General features: G+C 37.0%; 1 protein-coding gene across 6 annotated transcripts in view; it reads left to right on the forward strand.

The window, feature by feature from the left end:
• AHI1 (Abelson helper integration site 1) overlaps positions 1–19145 on the forward strand; it is an 88823-nt gene that overhangs the window by 37882 nt on the left and 31796 nt on the right. For all 6 annotated transcript variants that reach the window (XM_051616008.1, XM_051616007.1, XM_051616009.1 and 3 more), the window contains one exon: positions 7257–7374. In XM_051616008.1, coding sequence (XP_051471968.1) covers positions 7257–7374 — 118 coding nt within the window. The remainder of the gene's footprint in view (positions 1–7256; positions 7375–19145) is intronic.

Genomic DNA, 19145 nt, shown 5'->3' on the forward strand with positions numbered 1-19145 from the left:
CTATGAGAGAATCCAGCATCTTACACTTCTAATCGCATCAAATGTATTAACTTACATCATTAAGCTGTGTGACTATAAAGTATGGTCATATATGATGCTTTGTTATAGTATATGTCAAATAATATTCTGCCTAGTCCTTCCAGATGGTCTTCTTTTAGCATTTAGGTGGAGATGCAAAATATATCTTGTTGTGTGAAAACAACAGAATTTAAAGCCACTACTTTTCAGAAAAAAACATGCAGCCTTCCTAGCGAACACATAAACATGGCACTATCTAAGCCATCAAGTGGAAGAAGCTGGAAGCTTGTCCTTTTGTCTGCAACAGAGTTCTAGAGGCAGAGCTGGATGCCAGAGTAGCATGTGTTTTTTATGCTGTCCTCCAGGTCATCTTGGTTCTGGTAGAGTGAAATACCATGCTTGGCTTCTGGGTTTTAGTGCAGATCAGGAAAAGAGTTCTATATACAGCTTTTACCCGAAGACAGAAAATGGGAGGGTTGTAATATATTAACTACTGAGAACTCTTGTTGAATCTCTCAATTCTGAAATTTGCCAAGCCACTCTCCATGGTATTTGAAAAGTCACGGAAGTCAGATCAAGTCCCTAGTCACTGAAAGAAAGAAAACAACTCCCATTTTTAAAAAGGCTAGAAAGGAGGACCCTGGGAACTACTGACTTGTCAACCTCACCTCTGTGCCTGGGAAGATCATGGAACAGATTATCCTAGAAGATGTAGGGAGGTGATTCAGGACAGTCAGCATGACTTTACTAGGCGCAGATCCTGCCTGACCAACCTAGTTGCTTCCTACAGTGGAGTGACAGCATCAGTGGACAAGGCCAAAGCAGAGGATGTTGTCTATCTGGACTTCTACAAGGCCTTTTTCTACAAGTCCTTGGACATGGTTCCCCACAACATTGTCCTCTCTAAGTTGAAGAGATACGAGTTTGATAGGTGGACTGTTCAGTGGATAAGGAACTGGCTGGATGGTCACATCCAGAGGGTAGTGGTCAATGGCTTGATGTCCAGATGGAAAGTGGTGACAAGTGGTGTCCCTCATGGCCCCTGCTGGGACCAGTGTTGTTTAGTATATTCGTTAATGATATTGACAGTGGCATTTAGAGCACCCTCAGCAAGTTTGCTGATGACACCAAGCTGGGCGGTGGAGTCGATATGCCAGAGGGACAGGACGCCATCCAGAGGGACCTGGACAAGCTGGAGAAGTGGGCCCAGGTGAACATTATGCAGTTCAACAAGGCCAAGTGCAGGGTCCTGCACCTGGGCAACCAGAGATATGAATACAGGCTGGGGGAAGACGTGCTAGAGAGCAGCCCTGATGATACCAGTGAATCAAAAGTTGGACATGAGCCACCAATGTGCAGTGCAGCCCAGAAGGCCAGCCACATCCTGGGCTGCATCAAACATTACAACTATTCTCAGGAATAAGCAAATAAAGGCTTGTCGACATACAAAATCACACTTTTTGTTTAAGTGCATAATTTAAAAAAATTAGTGAAGTGCAAGCCTCGTTATAATTTTTTTTTTTATTAGAATAGTAGGAATGGTAATCAATTTTCACAAAAATATCTCTTTTTTAACATCTCTGTAAATTATTTTTTTTTAATCTACCAAGAAAGGGTTTTATATGAGATGGGAAAAGCCTGGAGTCTAACCAAATGCTTGGAGAGGCACGGGGGGAGAAAGGGAGCAGGGTGGAGGTTACAAATGTCTGAGCAGTTACATGATTACTTCAAACTCTGTACTGTATTTAGAGTCATGTCCTAATGTCTTTTACCAGAAGGCACGGAGAAATAGGTTTCCGTATGTATTCGACAAGCTGTGAGTCAGAATAATTTCTGTTGTCTGTTTTTTGTTTTTGCAAGACCTGGACAGGCTGGAGAGTTGGGCAGGGAGAAACTTGATGAAATTCAACAAGGGCAAGTGTAGAGTCTTGCAGCTGGGGAAGAACAACCCCATGTACCAGTACAGGTTGGGGGCTGACCTGCTGGAGAGCAGTGTAGGGGAAAGGAGCCTGGGGGTCCTGGTAGACAGGAGGATGACCATGAGCCAGCAATGTGCCCTTGTAGCCAAGAAGGCAAATGGCATCCTGGGGTGCTTTAGAAAGGGTGTGGTTAGTAGGTCAAGGGAGGTTCTCCTCCCCCTCTGTTCTGCCTTGGTGAGGCCACATCTTGAATATTGTGTCCAGTTCTGGGCCCCTCAGTTCAGGAAGGACAGGGAACTGCTTGAAAGAGTCCAGCACAGAGCCACAAAGATGATTAAGGGAGTGGAACATCTCCTTTATGAGGAAAGGCTGAGGGAGCTGGGTCTCCAGCTTGGAGAAGAGGAAACTGAGGGGTGACCTCATCAATGTTTACAAATGTGTTAAGGGCGAGTGTCAGGAGGACGGAGCCAGGATTTTTACAGTGATGTCTAGTGATAGGACAAAGGGCAATGCAAACTGGAACATAGGAGGTTCCACATAAACATGAGAAAAAAATTCTTTACTCTGAGAGTGACAGAGCACTGGAACAGGCTGCCCAGAGAGGCTGTGGAGTCTCCTTCACTGGAGACATTCAAAACCCACCTGGACATGTTCCTGCGTGATGTGCTCTGGGTAATCCTGCTCTGGCAAGGGGGTTGCAGTAGGTGACCTTTCGAGGTCCCTTCCAACCCCTAGAATTCTGTGGTTCTGTGATTCCTTAGTAGGAAGACAAATAAAATCTTAGCGCAGGTATCTTTGGGTGTGTTTTGTATGTGACACAGGTTATAGACATTTTTTATTTGCATAAAAGAGGACATTTTTAAAATTTAACTACTATAGTCAGGTCATGGATTTTTTTAAATTATTTTTTTTCCTGGTCATATGTTGATAGCAAGGATCATAAACAGCTGCAAAAGGGGTCACAAATCTACTTTTTACCGTTACTGATTTTGTCATTGGCCAATTCTAGTAGAATGTGTATATTCAGGCGTTTTTTTAAGCTGAAATGCCAGTTTTATCCAATCCAGGAAAGGTCATAGTCTGTGTGTAATGGCTGAGTGAGTCTACACAACTTGTATATAACTGAGCCTGTGTTTAACTGTTTTGTGTTTGTACAAAGAATTTGATTTTCCTTGTGGCTAAAGGAAAGAAGCTTGCTACTCCAACTGTTTATAGTAATCTTACTTTCTTCTTAAAAATAACTACAAGAAAAAGTTAAAGAAAAAAAAAAGAAGGAAGAAAGCTTTTGTGGTAAGCCTGTAATTGAAGTGATGGAACTCTCTGGCAGAACTAAGAAACTGAATATATAGAATTACTGTGTGTTGATATAAATCATCTATAGACAATAGCTGTATCTAAACTGTTGAATCAGGCTCCCTCTAGCTTCAGTTTTCGTATGTATGCCCTGGTCACTTCTGGGCTTCTGTGGAAAAAATAATGGAGCACCCGGTTTATGAGGGAACTATATTGCCCTTTAGGTGAGCTCATGATCTGGATAATCAGGGTAAGAGGATTGTAGGGAGCATCAGGGGAACACACTGGCATTGAAGTCAGTATGTTTCAGTTTTGCCTGTCTCTACCTGGATGATACCTTTTTTTACCTGTCCTTGATTTTCCCATTTAAACTAGCTGTTCCTCAAGAACTGACTCTATTAGTCTCTAAGTGCCTGCAATGCACCTACCACAGTAGAATCCCAGCTTTTGCTGGAAGCCTTCTAATGGTACTGTCATAGAAGTGATTGCGTTTTAATATAAATGTCAGCTTGATTCAAACTTACATTGAAAATGTATAAGCTGTAGTAGTCCCGTACTCCTACTTCATGTATCACTACCTATGTATTTTCTTCTAGCATTAAGAAAAATTTAGAATTTGTATTTTATTTTTTTATGTCAAATTCAATTGTCGACTTTTAATATTTTTTTTTTAATCACGGTCTAATAACATTTTTACACTGTTTTTAAGCCTCTAGGATACTGGTTTTAAAGTTTCAAAAGGGAAGCCTAAAACTAAAAGAGTAAGTGGTAGTAGAGAGCTGGCCAACTTGATTTAACTTGCAAGTATATATGGAAATGTCATTTATATTGGTTGCAGTGGTCATAAAAGTGCATTCTTGGGGGAAAAACAGAAGTTATCGTCATCTTGTCAAGTCTGGCAGTATTCTGGTTTTTGTCTCATGCAATTCACTTTTAATGTGAAAACTAGTTCCACTGAAAATGTTTATTTGCATAATTTGCATAGAACTGCCCTAACACAAAAAAAGAAAATGCAAATCAGCTTTGTTTAAACTTGGCAAAAATTATGAGTATCCTTTTTAACTACAAAAACTACATGAATGCTGTAACTCTTTAGTTTTACTCAATTCAGCTAGTAGTAAACTGTGTCTCTGATAAAGCTGTGGTTTGTGCATGAAGCAAGCAGAGCCTGTTGTGAAAAATAAGTAGATTGATGGTTGGCTATCTTAGCCAACTTTGCTCATTGTTGTAAAGATATTTAGCAATGCCTTCCCACAGCATGCATTTCAAAAAAATTGCTTCACCCTGTTCTGTACGTAGTCCTAGTTCTGTCTGTTGTAGGGGAATTAATTACTCTTCATAGGGCAGTGTACTTTACCTGAAAACAGTTCTGTTGGATCAGTAGTTTTCATTTATTAGACAAGTTGTTCCTTCTTCTGTTACAAAATTGTGGGTTATTTTCTCTTTTAGAGATGTAAGTAATACTTCAGAAATAGTTGGAAAATGGTCATAAACACTCTGATTTTGGGAGCACTTTGGATGTGCTGTCTTTCACAGCTCAGTATCACTGAGCTTCACTGTCGTTAAGGGGAGGAATGAATCACTCCTGTAATGCTGCATACATTTAAATCTTTTTAATATCTCTTTTATACAGATGTATTTTAACTTTTTTATAAGGACTTGGAGAGAAAGGAAGGAGTTGTAAGATAGAACTTATTTTGGATTTTCAAAAGGCCAATTTTCTTAAATCTTCAGTATTACACATTCACTCTTCTAACTTAACGTGTCAATTGCATTTGATTTCAAAGCATGCTTTTTGGCATGTATAGTGAGAATATTTGACTAATATAGCAGAAAAATAAAGTAGGGAAATAAATACTGTACAGTACCAATTAACTTTCAGAGTTCCATACCTCTTCTATAATTTAATCAAGCACCACAATCAAGACAAGTTTCTCCTGATATTTTTTCCTCTCCAGGATGGACCAGGGAATTGTCTGTTAAGTGCTAGTTTTGAATAGTTCACTCTGCTTTGTTTAGTTTGATTTGCAACCTGTCTTCATTCCCTAGTAGTATCTGAAACCAGCTTTTTTGATAGCTAATTTGAAAGAGAATTCAAAAAAGTTCCATGAGAATACTTGACTGGGAAACACACATTTGTATCACTGATGGTGTAGTGTGCACTCAGTGAGAATTTTGTGCAGGGAGAGGTCTCGTTTATCTTACTGCAGAAAGGTTCTTACTAGATATAACAGTGGATAAAAGAAGATGAAACACTGGAAAGCTGACCTTAACCTGTTTGCAGAACAGATTATTTTTCTGTCCTAATGGCTTTCCAGTATTTGTGTGTATCAGATAAACATATATAAATGTAAGAACAACAGATTGATTTTGTTGTGCAGAATAACATTCCTCTTCATTCTGCTTACATTTCACAACTAGCATTTACTAACATTGTTTAATTTGTATGCTGCAGTAAAACATAGCTGGCCTAATGCTTTTTAATCATATTCTATGGTTGATCTCATGTCTTGCTTTCAATTCTGGTTGGCTTTGGAATATAGTCATTGCAACTGTGTGCAGTTGCTGCAAAGGACGTGATTAGTTAAATACAGTTTTTATAATAAACTTCTTTCAGTAGAATTAAATCCACATTGCTACACAAAAAACAGATACATTAAGATGAAGATCTGGTGTAGTCATACAGAGGAGATGATAGCCAATATCCTCTCTGCCCCCTGGTAAAGTTAATCAACACATTTTTGGTGCTGTATGACCTGCATCCCAGGCACACTTGCCAGTGCCCGCATATTCTGCATTACTGGAACCTTTTGAATTTTTTAATATTTATTAAGTTACAGAAATAGTAATTATATAAATTATATCGCTCATAGAAATAAGCCACTGATTCACTTTAGTTTAGGTGTGTCTTCAGACAGAATTTAGAAACCAGTAGACTGAAAATTTGCAAAATGTCATTGTTCTGGTTTTGGTCAACAGCTGAAGTTTAAGGTTCTGATCCAGAGTTTGCTGAGGCTAAAGAAGTGCTCCAGTGAGTGTGGGCTTTTAGTTGGATTAAGTAACCATGTGCATTTACTCTAGATTGTGAAATAAGCTTGACTTTTCAAATGGATAAAAATTATAACATTTTATGTAAATAACTTTCAAAAATGTTAGCATATTAATCTTATTTTGTTTGAAGAAAGCTGTAAGTATTTTATTTAAGGCCCTCTTTCCTTCCCCTTCAGCTGTACTGTCAAAGCATCCAGTGAAAATAAGTTTCACAAACAGTAAAATTCTCGACTGGATCCTGTCAAAAAACTAAGATTTGCCATAACATGTTTTATACCTAGGCTATATTGCATAGTATCTGAAGAGTAAAGGTTGGATGAGGTTTTGCTTTGTGACAGCTGCATTTGTATCAAGTACCTCCATAGCAAGCCATATTTTAACTACATTATCTTTGTGGCTGTGGAAATTAGGACTGCAGATATTTTCTGTGTAGCTTGCAGAAAGGAAATGTCTGGTGTTTTTATGTAAGTATGCTTTAATGATGTGTAGAAATCAGGGTTTTTTTCTTCTTTTTGGATTTTTTTTTCTCTCATTCTAATGTTGAGCAATCTCTTCATAGATGCAGTGTAGCTTGAGTACTCAAAAGTGAGACGTTATTTTACATTTATCAGTTTATAACCATATATAAATGTAATTTTACTTTTATACATGAAGATGCAACAAGATGTCAGTTCAAACAGTTCTGTTCCATTGTTTGCACTGCTTGAGATTTTGTGTTCGTATGTAAACAAGCAATTCACTTTATAGCTGTGTCAATAATTTTCCCAAGTCTGTGTCACCAAATACTAGAAAAACCAAAAACCAACCAAAATACCCATCCATTGAAGTTCTGATTTATCATCGACATGAGTCTTAATTTTTTTCCTGGAATTCAGTTGTTATTTAGAGTAAGCAAATATTTCTCTTCTAGCTGTTGCATCAGTAAGTAACCCAGGAAATTACACTTCACTTTCTGATTTGCCTTTCCTATTACAGGCGAGCTCAAATCTCTTGCTTCCTGCACCACCGTCGCTGTCACCACACTCCAGGCTAAGACTGCCAGGCACTCTGAGAGCTCCACTGAATCCTCTCTATTCTTTCACTACTAAAAGTGGTAAGTTTCTTTATTTCTTCACTCTCTGTAAGGAATGGGTAATAACTTCTATGAGGATTTTTTTCTGCCTTTATCAATCCTGATGTGCAACTCTTTAAGGGGTGTCCTTGTTGTTACATGTGATATAATTTGAAGTGCAGTGTGATACAGTGCTTCCCTTATAGTGTTGGGGTTTTCTTAAGCTGTACAGTTGTTCATTAGTTCTCTTAAGTTCCTAGAACACCATGAGTGTTGTGTAGTATCTTAAACACAGACACTGGAAAACAATAAAAGCATAAGTATCGGTAAAAGAAAACAGTAATAAGAAAAGCAGTTGATAAAAAAATTGCAGTGTTCAGTAGTTTTATTTGCAGTTGTGTTTATTTTTATGGGTTTGTTTCTAAAGATGTTTTGTATGCATACTTTTCTAGTAATATCTGTTGTGTTGCTAATCACAATATTCAATAGTAAAATTGGTAACTTCATTCCTTTTTTGGCACCTGTAAAATAAGATAGAAAATTGGAATCTCTCGTTTTGAAGTTGTTTTTTTTGTTTTGTATCCTTGAGAAGTGTAAGAAGTCCAGAAGGAGGGTGGAATATATAATGAACAAAAAACAGGTGATAGAGATATAAAATGTAGTTAGTAAAGACAGGAATAGTCTCTATAATTATATAGAATTATCTCCTACAGGCAGACAGTTTTCTTTCCAAATCAAGTTGTGATTACTTTTTCTGAGCGGTGAGGGAAAGAGATCTTAGCATGGACTAAAAGATTGACCATTATTGCCAGAATTGCTCTTAGGCACTAACTCAATTCAAATGGCCATACACCAATTAATTTCTGTGTTTCCATTTTCTCCCTTAACAAAAAAGTTTAAAGCCATAATAGTATTAATCTATTGCACAACAGATGCTTATTGTTTCCGGTGTGTAAATTCTACAGAAAAAGTAGAATACATATGCTTTTTTGCATACTGTGAATATTGAAAATAAGTGGACTAACCCTTTAAAGAACATTAACATATACTTAAGTTGCTTTAAATGGCTATACCTGATACTGCTCAAATCAGTACATTGAATCTTAGAAGCACAGATGAATGTGATAGCTGTTCATGTGCACTCCCTATGTAGTTGTTTCTAAAACTGACTAATACTTCAGGATAATCCACAGGTACTAGATATAATTTATGCAAGAGAAGTATAATAAAAAAGAGGTACATTTTAATGATCTTTTAACAGTTAATGAAATCAATGAGGAAATGAAGATTCTTGGGGGAAAAACACCATTAAAATGCTAGTGGACCATAACTGAAATAGATTTTCTGGCAAGAAAGCTGTTTAAAATACTTAATTACTTATCTGTCATTTCTGTGGCCTCCAAGTTGTTCTGCTGTGATAGAGTTGTTTACAATGGTTGTTTTTATAAGATTTACTCATCCATTTCATCTTTCCTCACTGGTTATAAAGTGTGAAGATTGTTGCTCATGTTCATTGCTCCTAACTGCCAGTTTAATTTTACCTTTTAATATTAGAAAATCTGAACTTAAGCAGATCTAAAAATGACATTTATGGATTGCTGGAAGCACAAAGCCTTTTTGTTCCGTGTTCGTTTCAGACATACTATATATTACATTCTGTACTTATGTTATTGGGATATTGCATCATTACCTGCATCTGTAACACAGAACTCCTTCATTTTTGTTCAGCAGATGGTTACGTATTCCTGAAGGTTCTGCTGGTAGTCATTCAGTCTTCTCATTCTCATGCTTTTCTGTCACCTTTTGCTGTGTATTTAATGCTTCTTAAAGCAAATTGCAGAATTCCCATTACAGTGAAATCCCTACAGGGAGCATGTGTAAAACTATTAGCTATCTTTTAAACTCTGTAACTGGTGTATGTGCCTGCTGTAGGGACTTGATCAAGTTATAGCTGATATCTTGTGATACGGGCCTGGAAACATGCTGCACTTTCTTCTTGTTACAAGACAATTATCTAGGTCTTGCGTGAGGTTAAAACAGTGGAAAAACAGGTTATCCACCTTTGTGATTTATTGGCAGTAGCAGTAATGCTGGAAATCTTTATGGACTTTTAAACCTTTTTGTATCCAGATATATTTGTAGAAATAGCCATAAGTGTTTTAGTAATACTTCAAATAAAAATAATATTCACTGCTAAGCCTTTTAAACATGCCTATTCATTTTAACAGGTGGGTTCTGCATACTCTCAAACATATAGTATGTTTTGTCTTGTCTTCAAGTGCATGCTTTCACAACTATATAGGCTTTCATTAACCCCCCCAGGCCTTGTTCTGCTATTTACCTTTCTCACTTCCCTCAAGATCAGTTATTTCCTGGTCACTGAGGCAGGATTGTCTTTGTCTCCGAACCAATTCTGCCTGATTCATTATTAGCATGCTCAGGGGTGCAGCCCCCTTAGTCAGCCTGTCCAGCATCTACATCAAAAGTTCTCCCCAGTGCATTCCTCAAGTCTGAATTGCTTGTACCTCTGTTTTTATCTCTCAAGCAGATATTGGGATGGTTTAAAACCTGCATGAGACTCTGGGCCTGTGACTGTGAGAGTTCTGAATGTCTCTAAGGATGGAAACTCCACAACATCTCTGAACAGCCTATTACGATGTTTGGCTGTTCTCACAGTAAAGGGTTTTTTTCTTACATTGAAATGATATTTTGTGTATTTCAGTTGGCATCAATGCATGGGATTATTCATCCCTGAATTCATGACTTTGCATTTCCCTTTAGTTGAACTTTGTGAGGTTCTTGCTGGCCCATTTCTGCAGCCTGTCAAGGTCCCTCTGAATGGCAGCACGTCTTTCGTGTATCAGCCTATATCCTCCCTGGTTTTTATCACCTGCACGCTTGCTGAGTGTGTGCTCCATCCCATCATCCAGGCCATTACTGGAGGTGTTAAAACAGTGCCCCAGTAGCGACTGGTCTCATGTTAAATGCCATGCATGCAGCTACAAAGCTCTGATCCCTGTAGCTCAGTCTGCTGCACTGCTTTACACAGTCCACTCTGCATCTGTTTGTCTGGAAAAATGCTATGGGAAACAGCATTGAAACTCTTGCTAAATTCAAAGCTGACAGTATCTACTGCTTTCCCATGAATGCTACAGAGTGTGGTGCAAGAGAGATATTTAAAGTCTTGTCAAGAGTATAGTTAAAATTACTAGAACAAAAAGTAATGAATTTTGACAAATTAAGGAAGTAGGTATCACAAAGCAGATATAAGACACGGATGAACTTGCATTCTTATGCATTACATATAAAGCACTTCAGTAGAGAGATTTGTTAAAAAGTTACAAAATTAATTTAAATGTGTTGTGTGTTTTCCTCTCACAAAGATTGTGTTAAATTTGAGAGAAAGGCACAAAACCTAGGGTTTTCTTACTGCCCACCCTGATAGCCTGTCACTTGGAATTTCTCATAGAGAGTTTAACTCGTTTTGCCAGATCAGGTGGGTTTTTGTGTTTGCCTCAGTAAAGCTGCAGTGGTGCTGACGGCTGTTCCAATCATTTGAAAAGTTTGCTGGATGTGTCTCTTTGGAGAAAGTAATCCCCTTTGAGTTTTACCTTTAGAATATGGATTAATGAAGTCTTATGGTTGGTCCTGTTTTTCACTCTACTTAAATTTCTACATGTTATATATACAGCATATTACTTTTTTCTTACTTGAGTATCGTTTAGTACACTTTAGGGAATCTGTCCCTAGAAGACATATAATATTTAAGCTTGGTGAACTTCTTTCCCTCTTTCTTTCCTTTTCTTTCTTTTGGTTTTTTTTTAATATGAAAATTTGTCTAAGACCTGTGTTTGATAGTTAGAATTTAGGTTTTTCCTTCCTTGTGCTGTATATCTCTGCTTATGCTCATGCTTCAGTGCTTATTTTATCATAGCCATCCTGTGGTGTTGCTCTACACCACTGCAGTGTAGCATTATCCAGGACTTTGAGACATTCCTATCTTTTCCTTCTCATGTTCATATCTGTATACCTTCTTCCAGGATAACCCATTTCTTCATTGTTATTTTTTAAACAAATAAGGAAATAGCAAAAGCTTCAGTTTTCAATTACCCAGTCTCTGAGAAACATTAAAATCCCCTCTGGTTTTGTTTGCCTTCCCTCCTTAAGACTGGGAACACCTCTGGACAGTGAAATCACCTTTCTATCTTCTCAGACACTGTTTTGCAGATCTGTGGCATGCCATGAAAGGAAAGGCCCACATTTTTAGGATGTATTCAATAGTTACTCTTCAGCAGCTCCCACTGTGTTGAGGGCACATTTTCTAAAATAAGTTTTAGGTTTCAAGTAATTGTAATTAGCAGTGACCCTAATGGTTAACTATGTGGGAGACTGAAGCTCAACTATAAATACTGCACAGATCTTTTTACTAAAATTTTTACTTCAATAAAACCAGTTAATTAAACTTGCTCTTGAAAATTCATTACGTATGTGCTAGAAACGTGATGGTTCTTGTATCTTTTTAAAATGTCAAAAACAAAAAACACAACACTTTGGCAGGGTTGAGAACAATTAGAAATTTTCTCTGCATTAACACAACTGACAGTCAAAGGTGTTTTCCACTTACATAAAGTGAAAGCTTCAAAGCACTCTTTCTCTCTTTTTCTGAAGATCTTAACAAAACTGACTTTGCATTCAAGTCCTCTGTTATATTTGATAGACAATTGAAAACTTTTTCAGGCTCAAGGAAACAGTAAAATAGGTTTCTACATCAAAGATATAAAAATATTTATGGATCAACTAAATGCTTTTAAATTACTGTTTTGATTCTTGTTTTTTAGAAGCAGGAAAAGGAATACATTAATTAGAAAAATTCGCGCTTTTTTTGCAGAGGTATTGCAGAAACACTGTCAAAAGTTACATTCTCATATGTACGTAGATATAAAAGGTGTACTTTTTTCATGTTTCATACTTTCTCTTCAACTCTATAACAAATAAGTTCTGTACTACCAAAGTCCTGGAGGACTTTTAATATTTTTGTTTGTTTGTTTTGGGGTTATTTATCTTGCTTCTGACATAATTTTGTGCCACTCAAGGAAGGATGCATCTAGAAAGCTAGTTCAGTGTGGCATTTCTGTTTTCGTCTCTTAATAAGAAACTGTTAGTGGAAAAAAGACTCATTTTATATTACTCTAAACACTGTATTTGATAAAATTTAAAAACAGGAGTGAAATATCTTCCTATTCATCTTTTAAAAGAAATAGCTTGTGTGTGTGTAGAAGATTTATTTTTGAGAAGATAAAGATGAGAAAATAACTCTCAATTTCATCTTGAAAGATTCCGAGTATGTGTGTTCCCTGTTAAACTGTAATGTGTGTTGCCTCATTAGCTCACCCAACAGCTTCATTTAAAATTGCTGTGATGGGAAAAGCAATTAAGCCTGCAGGGCTGCACAGATCAGAGCTATGGAAATGGTGTAGTAATTTGCCAGAATGTCTTAAGTCACTTTGAGGTATTTCTTTTTAGCCCCTCATCATCTTAAAACTGAAGCAGGAGCATATTGTGGTGAAGAGTAACAGATATGTACCTAAAAGTGGTTCAGTGCCCACACTGTGAGTTGAAAGTGGTTTGAGTGTAATGCAAGGTGTTAGGAGAAAGAGGTGATAATGGGAAGTAATTTTCATTGTTTTTTATATACAAGAATACTTACAAAAGGGAAGCAGGTAATGTTTAATAATCTCACCAAATCCTCAAATGCATTAGTATTGAGGTGACTCTGCTGGGTTGTTGGTTTTCTTCTGTGATACTGATTAAGAAAATAATAAAGTTACATTATGAGGCCTGCACAGAAGGGTTTTAGTAGTTTCTTCACTGATGGCCTGAATATATTTATTTTTCTTGTTTATCCTTACTAGCACAGACAGAGAAATGCAAGTTTCCTGTTTACCACGGAAAAGTGATAAACAGCCTCCATGAGATCAGGCAATCCAATGGGGGAAATAGCTTTAATTAGTAGTCTACTACCAGTTGTCTTTAGGTTCTAAACTGGGTAGAAATGCAGAATACTATTTGTTTGTCCTGCAGAGGTGCTGCCAAAATAGAAAGGGGTCTAATAGTAAGAGTACATCAAAAGAAATGTTTGCAGAATGGTTAGCTTCCTGGCAGTTATAATCTACTTATAGTAGATTATTTCATGTATTTTAAAAGGGAGAATGTGCATTAAAACGAAAGAAATATGTGCCCAGTACTTCTCTCATTTCTCAGTTATACCTGTATATTTTTATGCAATTTGCATTTTTCCTGGTCTGTCATGTATTTGAAGAGATGATCCTGCCTGACAGATTTTTCAGAAATAAAACTTTGTAAAACTTTTCAAGAGAGTTCTTCTCATGTTTTTATGAGGATGGGCTTTTTTGGAAATGTGGCCTTTTCACTCAATTATTCTAATGGGACGCTGGTTCTAAAAAAATGTATTTTTTTCCCTATAATTTTGTTTTGCCTTCCTAAGTGTAGAAATATGGATTGCTTTTTGTTGCTGTAACAAGTATCTAATTGCAATTTTGGAAATTTCTCACATTTTGCTGTAATTAGTAGAACTCAGTTGCTTCTAACTTTTTTATTGTATCAGGTATGTATTAATAGAACCATAGAATGGTTTGGGTTGGAAGGGACCTTAAAGATCACATTTTCCTTCTTTTTGAAAACTGAATTACTTCAAACATCTCCCCCACCCCCCAAGTTGGATAACAACGTGAAAAATTATACGAGAAAGTGCAGAAAACTAGCACTTTTTTAAGTGCGTAAACTTGGCTTATTTTAGTCTCTAGTTTTTTGAGTATATTATTCTGTTTGTTTGTGGTTTTTTGTAATGTTCTCTTACTAACCTACAACCTGCCTTTACATTCATTACAAGGCTTTATTTTAACCATAAAGCACTACATAACCACAGAGAAATTATGGTAATGGACTAAGTTTTATATCCAATTACCAGAATTTCTCTTTATTTTTCAAAAGAGGGTAAGTGAACTGAGTAGAGACAAAGCACCAGCTGAACGCCACAGATCAGATTTTCAGCAAATGTGAAATGATGTAACTACACTAAAGTCAGGTAAAAATATTTTTACCAAAAGCAGAGGAACATTAGGTCAAAAGTGTTTTTTATATGTCTGTGTGTTAATTTGAATAGGAACTCCGCTGGGGAAAATGATAATTCATTTTATCATCTCTCACTTTTACTTAGGGGAAAAGTATAATAGAGAATGGAGAAGAAAATAAAATTATTGTTATTGTTATTATTATTGTTGTTGTTATTATTATTATCATCTCATAGCAGAATGGAAGAACAGAAAAATAAACTTAGTATTTTTGTTAAAGTTAATTTTCTTTAAAAACAATAGAAACATCCATCAAAGATTATTGGGGGGTTTTATACCTCTCTGGTTCTTTGGAGTCTATTTTGCTATACTATTTCCATTTTGAAGGCAAGGCACTTGAAAATTATGATTCAGTTTCTTCAGTGCAAATAGATTACAAAGGCTCAGTTGTCACCTTCAGCCAGCCTTTGCACGTACTTCCCTGATCTTACTCCTTCTGCTCACTCACTAGAGCCATCTTGGGGTGGTTCCACCTTGCAGCTGACCTTGGCAGTAAATAAAAATTAAGAGTACTAGGGCACAACTGTGCCCTCACCATGGCTTACAGGCAGCTCGGGAGATTCTGCAGGGGAAAGAACTTCCTCAGAGCTCTGTGGCCCTACTGTGCCACCAGCAGCAGGTACCAGTGTCAGAGTTTTGGCTCAAGGCACAAATACATGACCTTGTTTTAAAGCAGGAGAGCTGAGTGTTTACATTTATAGTAAAAATGAATTTTTAATTTAAAAACAAAAGGTGTATAACTAAATTCATCTAACCACAAAAATCTTCTAACGGAATAGTAAAGACATAGAGACAAAACAATTAACATTAATGACAATCTAGCTCTTTTATTTTAAAAGGTTGGTTATCCAGTTTCCTCTATCTGATTGATAAGATGTTATAAATGTCAGAAGAGTTTGTATTTTCTAGTTAAACTTGCTGGAGTTGTTTATATGGAGATCAAAGATACACATGTTCCTTTATTATATGTTCTTTTTCATGTTTCTCTTAGGCAAGTTAATTAAAATATTTCACTAAAAATTACACTAAATCCAGAGCACAATAACAGCAATCTTTGAAGATTCCAAAAACTTTATCAAAAGAACACCATTTATATTTACTTGAAATTGGTGTATGTTAGGGTAATTACTGCTGTGCCTTCAGGGTAAAGGAAGTACTCTCAGCCAAATTATACAAGGGTGTGGATTAAATGAAGCATTACTCTCTGTTTGGCAGCAGTGGATGTAGATTGCAAAACTAGGGTGTGACGTAGTACTGTGGAAAGACTCTGCCAAAAGTGATTTGGCCTGAGTCTGCCCTTACTTTCTCAATTATGTGGATCCTAAAACAAGCAAGTCTAATTAATTCCTAAGTAGAGAAGTCCTGTCACCTGTTTTCAGTCTGAGCTTGACTTCAGATAGAGCTTGTTGGTAAATTTTGAGCTATTGAGCCACAAGACAGCAAGTGTTGACAATGTGCATGCTGAAATTCTGACTTAAATTCAGCAATTCTGACTGGTTTCAGAGCTGGAAACAGTTCTTCTGCCTGAGGAATGTGCAGTAAAGTATGAGTTCGCTGTCCAGCAGAAAGTTCAGATCAGCAAGGATACTGTCTGCACAGCAATTAGCATGAGTGAATAGGATGAGCAAATCGATCCATCCTTGTATTGCTCCAATCCTCATGTTCCTGTCATTTCCAGAGGAGCTGGGAGGACTGTGCAAAAGACCCAGTAGCAGCCATGGTGCACAGGAGGGAAGCCTCTCCCAAGAGGCAGCCTAGGTCCTTTAACTTCATACCTGGTTTTGACAAGTGAGCGAAAACCAAGTATATATTAAAAAAAAAAAAAAAAGTTTTTTTAAGACACGTTCTCCATCCTTTTTTGGTATGTATATGTACTTTTCCAGCTATTTAAAAAACCCTTTTCTAATTTTTCTGGATAAATTTTTATGTGTGAAATAACTACACTTTCATGGATTCATATGCTGTTTCGCTCATTGTGGAGGCACACCAAGTTCAGTGAGAGGAAGCTTCCATCACATCATTCATTTTACTAATATAATACCTTTTAAAGTTAACTTTGGGTACCTGTGGTACATACTATGCTCTGCAATAAACTGTTGTACCAAGGTTGCTTGATACGGGTCATGTTGGTCCTACAGAAACTAATGATAGAGGATGGTGGCTTGGGAAGAGCGTTCAGAAAGCATGTGCCGGGGAGTCAGGGCCTCTGAGGGTGTGTAACTTACACGTTGCTATTGTCACACAGCCTGGGGACTTGGTGTTACTTGCAGAGCTGGCCTCAACGTGCTGCTTTGATTCAGATGAAATGAGAGTTTCCCTGGAGCCTGCCCCCTCACTGTGAGCTTGCTGTCATTCTCACTGAAGGTTGTAAGGAGCGGTGACTCACTGCTTGTTGGCTTCCAATGAGATGGTAAAACTGCCTTACCAGTTTTCAGGAGTAGAATTTTATTGGGGTGTTTCCTGCAACCTTATGGCACACTCCACTGAAGCAACAGATTGCACAGGTTCCTTCCTCATCTTTTCCCCTCACCACTGGGACTCAGACTCCTCAGTTTTTACTTCCTTGTCCAGAGAAAAAAGATCTGAATGACACGTAGGCAAATTAAAAAAACAAAACAAAACAAAACTCCCAGGCTTTGCTGTAGTGTGCTGGACATTCCTTCTGCAGAAGACTTACTCAGATTGTATAACACAGTAATTGCAACTTTTCATCTCCTCTGAAGATTGATTCCACCGTATCACATCCTCATATGCTACTGGATACCCTTCTATCCTGTCAAAATCTCCTGTTTTCAGTAGGGGGCCACTGTCTCTACTTCAGCTCTGCATGCTAGCTCATGATGCCTTCTTGTGTATTTTTTTTCTGGATTAGCTGAAGGGTGTGCTAGTGACATATGTTGATATAGGTCTTTCTGGAATCCATTCAGAGGCTGACTGGTCAAATGAAGCAGGCTGCTGCTGTTAATATGGCAAATAAAATATAGAAAATTGGAGCTTAATATATGTTGAGCATCTTTTGGTGGCATAAATTGCCTGGTAGCAGAAAACTGAGGATTCTTTCACTGAACTTCTGGTTGTCACTGTCCACCAGTAGTGCATAAAAAGCAATTCCTCTTGTTTTGGTTTTGGTGGTTTTGTTTGGGTTTTTTTGTTTGTTTTATTTTGAGGTGTGTGGGGTTTTTTTGCTGTTTTGGTGTGCTGTTTTTTTTTTCTCTAGCAGGGTCTGTAACTAGCAAGATTCACTTTGTAAGGTGCTGTATTTTCTACTTCTTTCAGGTGAAGATCATAAATAGGCTTTGTATTCCTACTCCTTGCATCTCTTCATTTTTTGATAACCACAGTTAAGCAGCATTCACCTCTAATAAAAAAAAGGAAAAAGAGAAAAGTAGGTTGGGTACAAAATAGTGGCTATTCTAGTCCTGATAAAAACCTGAAATACCAACATAACTTATTTTTTCCAGCATACTGCATATGAAGTTCTGATACTATTTTTCCTTGAATGCAAATGTTTGAAAAATGCTACGTTTGTTCTGCAAGCAGTTACAAGATATTTTCTTTTTTTTTTTTTATTTGGTCAAGACTTAATTTATGATGAAGCTCTTGGGTAATAAAGAAACAGTAATTCTTCCAGTAAGTGGCTATTTTTTCTTAGCTGGGAGAACTTTGCATTACAAAAATGTTAATGCCTTATTTTTGAAAAGTATTTGTGCTATTCTGAGCATATTTTCTTACTTAAAGCTTTCCATTTGTAGAGCAATAGGCTAATTTGCTGTACATACCTATGGGTGACTAGCCATTACTGAATTTCAGTTGTGGACAAACCATGCAAAGTTTGTTTTTCCTCCATGCATGCATTTAATTCTTTGTCATTTATCCCTAGGCAAGTATGGTTTTTAAAAACACTGTTAGACCTCCTGAGGTCAGTAGATACTTGGCTTCAAGAGTTACAGATAGTGTTGAATTCTATTCAACTGTATCACATAGAAGTTAACTTTATTATTAAATAGAATTTAATTGTGCTACGTATTTTTAGGAAACAGATAAACATAAATCCTGCTTAAGAGCTCAGTTTCCTCTGATTCAGTGAGGGTAAGTTAATGAAGAAGCAAAAGCATTATCAAACCGAAAGATGGAGGTTGCTATTTCAGTGTTGGGCATCCACAGCTTTAAAGGAGCTGCAGTTTCTATATTTCAAGAAGTATTTTTGATAGGATAACACCAGAAGCTTTATTCAATATAATACAAAATAAGGTTCTTTTCAAATTTAATTTACCTTGTTTGCTTTAAAATCGTCCTGGTGAGCTTAGCAAAACAAATAGATACTTTCTCAGGTTATCTGCAGCAATAGAAAAAAATAACTTATTAATACAAAGTATGCGTCATAGTCTGTGTTTTCCTTACATCTGTCTTATCTGTTATCTAGAACTTGTAAATAATACTGCCAATCTGTTTTCAGAATGCTGATGATATCTTTGCAGGCTTATTGATGTTTGCTGTAGAGTGACTTTCTGTTCTGTACATTGTAGGAAGAAACAGCTGGATGCTATAACCCCTGCTTATTTTCAGTTGTATCTACTGCCATTATGATGTAAGGTTAGGGGTTGTCATAAGTTAGCACGTTCCTGATTAGCATGAATTCAGTAAATGTTCTTTACTTCGAAA

This window comes from Apus apus, chromosome 3, assembly GCF_020740795.1.
Source record: "Apus apus isolate bApuApu2 chromosome 3, bApuApu2.pri.cur, whole genome shotgun sequence".
Taxonomy (NCBI): Eukaryota; Metazoa; Chordata; class Aves; order Apodiformes; family Apodidae; genus Apus; species Apus apus.